Below are 3,869 nucleotides of genomic sequence, written 5' to 3'. Positions count from 1 at the left end.
GAGAGAAGTCAAAACATAAGTTTGATAAGTCACAAGTCAGATTTTCTGATAGTTTTAGATTCTCTCTAAACACAAGTCCTTTTCTAAGCCTCTTTGTTATTTTCTCTTCTTCTCTATATATCTATCTCATGTGTTGAGAATTGCCCACACTAGTCTAGGTGGTTCTAAAGATACATTGGAAGATTGTGAAGAAAATAGAAGATCAGTTCAGTTTCTTGATAATACTCTGCGACAGAGAGGATACAAGAGTTAGAGAAACTGAAGGAATGACTCTTTAATTTCGATGCGTATACTGTAAGTATTCTATTATTTGTTTCTCTTTGAGTTCAATTTTAGAAACATGTTTTAGGCTATCTCGTATTAATTTGTTTAATATTAGATATACATGAAAATAAATAAAGATCATGTATAAGCTAATCCAACAATTGTCTGTTAAAAGTTAAAGCTGCCCATGCAGCAATAAATATAATTGTCTTGAAGTACAGATAAAAAAAAAATTATAATCATGAGGCAGGAGGGTCTTGTGGATTTTCCTGGTCGACTGCAGCTTCGACTTCATTCTCTATGCCTTCAATGCCAGTGGCCAAAGAGATCTCGTGCGAGGCTGGGGTTTTCACTCCTTCTTCTTCCTCCAAGAGAGCAACGCACCGGGCTATTTCAGTTTGCCTCATGCACTGAGAGAGATAGCTGAAATCGGCCCCTTGGTTGTGTTTCCAGAAATCATGGAAGCACTTGGACGTGGTGCCCTTGTACCTCTCCAGATTGCTGGTGTTGGCTTTTTCGAGATCGTTGATGCGAGCCTCCAACTTATCAGCCTCTTGCCTACTCTCGATCAGGGCCGCCTCGAGTCTTTTGGCTTCGCGAAAATTGGTGAGGTGGGACTCTTTGTACCTCTCCTTTGCTTCAAGGGCTTTGTTCAGTGCAACCTGCTGTTGCTTCATCTCCTCGGCCAGCTTATTTTTCTCCTCGAGCAATGCGGCATTTTCCTTCTGAGCCGCCTTAAGCTGCTCTGTATATTTCTCTTCAATGACCTTAAGTTCCTCAGCGTGCCGTTGTTCGAACGCCTTGGATTGCTCAGTGATGACCCCCGAGCGGAGCCGGCCAGCAGTCATGGTCAACATTGCCTGCGATCAAAACAAAAGTTAAAATGACTGTAATAGATAAAAAGATTGAGTCTCAACAGGAAGAGATAACTTACACTGGCAAGCTCGTTTAGTGCGCGGTTCAAGATATGGTCGACATCCATCGACTCTGTCCCAGCCATGGCTTCTCGGCTGTGTTCATGCTTCAGGATCCATGTCATCCTTTCCTTGGCCGATTTTAGAGCACGGCTCGATAAGTCATCCCCTGTTTGAACAGGGGCAGCTGGCTGTGTCTGATCAATAGGAGCTGGTGGAGGAGGGGTCGACCCGGCCAGTACAGGCAGAGATTGTCGCTCAAGGGGAGATGGAGGTGGTGTTGTATTTTTCGAAGGACCAGCTGCTGGAGGGTCCTCAATGCGAGTCTTCTTGACCAGAGGCTCTTTACTGCTCTCCCTACGATGCCGCCTGCTTGTCTTCTTCTTGATCGCAGGAGCATCAGGCACACTGTAGAGGTTGAACATCTCTTCGGATGGCATGTCTGCAAGAAGGAAATACACAAACAGTTAGACAGTATAAATAAATGAGTGTGCTATGTCAAAAAAGGAAACAAAGACAATTGTAAGTGAAATACCCGTGCTATAACTATTAGTCGCTACATTACTTACTGAACTACTGCTACGTACACTCACTCACTGCCTGGAAGAAATCTGAATTTAAATTTGGAGTATACTTAAAGTTGTTGTCCCCGTCAAATAAGTGACAGGGGAATGGGAAAACTATTTAAGAATGAGAAGATAGTACCGTTCTCATATGAAGACTCGTCAATGGGTGCAGAGGGTTTGGAGGCTTTCTTTTTTCCCTTTCCCGAAGGGGCAGGGGGAGCGGCTGCTCGCGTGGTGCTGGAGGGTTCCTCGATTGTCACTCCAGTTGTCCTCCTCCTTGGAGGTTGCGACACATCTGGGTGTTTCTCGGGAATTTCCTCACCGGTTGCACTCCCCGCCGTTGACTCCCTCACGTCCTGGTGAGGTGCCAGAATCCCAACTAGCCTTAGGTTGGCTTTAGTGACCAGTTGTTTGACGCCATTCTCTACGTCAGTCATGTTGGCCAATAATGGTGCTCGGACCTCCATTTCTGGAGTAGGTGCCGGTCGTAGCCATGGACTTGAAATATGCTAATTCTCTAAGGGGAATGCAAATAAAATACAAGGAAAATAAACGACCAGAAAAACGAAGAAGTTACCTCCTTGGGTGAAGGCTAGGTTGTTGCCGACCAAGTCGATAGTCAAAAAGTACTCCAGGTGGTATTTCCCCACATTAGATTTGAAGGTGGTCTCACTCAAAAAGGTGCGGGTTGTTTCCTGGTGGCAAAGATGACAAACCCCGTATTTTCTTGGTTGGGGTTGGATTTGAGGTCGACAGGTAGTTGACCTCATGTGGCGTAGGAACAGGCCACTTTTTATGACTGTAAAGGATATATAGTGCGGAGAGAATTCTATACCCATTCGAGGTTATTTGGAAAGGAGCGACCCCGAAATAATTGGCCACTCCTTGGAAGAAAGGATGGAGAGGTAGGATCGCTCCTGCCTCAATATGATACCTCGACCAGGCGTTGAAGGAACCTCCGGGCAGGTTTGCCCGCTGGTTGGTTGTAGGTAAGAACAAAGTTACCCCAGAAAGTCCATACTTTCTTAGATAATTGGCTATCATCCTAGTTGTGATTTGGCTAGGAGGAGCAACATACCATTCGATGGCTAGTCTAAGGAATCTGCGGAGACGGGCTTGATTTTGGATTTCTAGATCAGGGGTATTTTCATCTCGACCACTGGTCGAAGGAATTTCAGCCCGAGGAGTAGGCTGATTTGAAGGACGTTTGGATGATTTGTTTTTCTGGGCTATAGACTTTACTCAACCCATGTTTTGAGGTGAGGTCGAAGGATTATTTGGGTTGTTTCGAGAAAAAGGGATCTCCGGAATTAGCAGGGACGGTTGTTCTTCGTCCTCGAGCAGTTGGGCCAGCAGATCATCATCCACTACTACAAAAAAGGTCTTTCTCTGCGGTTTTTTTACTTAATACACTGCGGTTTTCGAGAGTATTGAAAAGTGCAGTGTATTCGACCGCAGAGAAAAGTGGTATGAAAACCGCGGAGAAAAGCCACACTTTTCTCTGCGGTTGTGTTGAAAAAACCACAGAGAAAGGTACCCTTTTCTCTGCGGTTTTGTTAATACAACCGCTCAGAAAGCCATTTTAATAAAAAAAAAATTATTTTTCAATTTCGATATATATAATTATTTTCAATTCTGATTATATATATTCTATATTATATATATACATTTCATAAAAAGTATAAAAAATTATGTCAAATACAATACATTTTAAAGAGTAAACATAATTAATATTAACATTATCAAAATACATAAAAACTAGATAAATAATATAAAAATAACAAATAACCGAAATAATTAAAAAAAAACAAAAAAAAAGTCAAGTTTTAGTGATCAATACCTGATTTGAACAATAAAAATGACTTTTATTCCTTCCCAAACGTTCAAAAACGTTGGAAAAAAGCTTAAAAATCACCCTATAAACATACATTCAAAACACATTATACTCAATCAATATATATTCATTTTTGCCCTAAAACTTAAAAACAAATCAATATATATGTATATTTACATGAGTTGTAGCCTAAATATGGAAGAAAATGAAAAAAAAAACTAAAAAAAAGGTGAAAAGAGCACTAACCGTGGCTGGGGAAGAATGGTTGCGCCATTCCTCTCGAGTCTGCCA

At 41.9% G+C, this 3,869-nt stretch overlaps 1 protein-coding gene across 1 annotated transcript; it reads right to left on the bottom strand.

Moving 5' to 3' along the window:
- Window positions 1-503: 503 nt before the first annotated feature.
- LOC133785742 (uncharacterized) lies at window positions 504-2,181 on the bottom strand. Its single transcript, XM_062224957.1, has 3 exons — window positions 1,884-2,181; window positions 1,199-1,620; window positions 504-1,124 (listed from the first exon to the last, which is right to left on the bottom strand). Exons 1-3 carry the CDS (start codon window positions 2,179-2,181, stop codon window positions 504-506), a joined length of 1,341 nt encoding a protein of 446 aa, XP_062080941.1.
- Window positions 2,182-3,869: the final 1,688 nt, after the last annotated feature.

The sequence above is a fragment of the Humulus lupulus genome, chromosome 6 (assembly GCF_963169125.1).
Source record: "Humulus lupulus chromosome 6, drHumLupu1.1, whole genome shotgun sequence".
NCBI lineage: Eukaryota > Viridiplantae > Streptophyta > Magnoliopsida > Rosales > Cannabaceae > Humulus > Humulus lupulus.
This window is presented reverse-complemented; position numbering and strand designations above follow the sequence as displayed.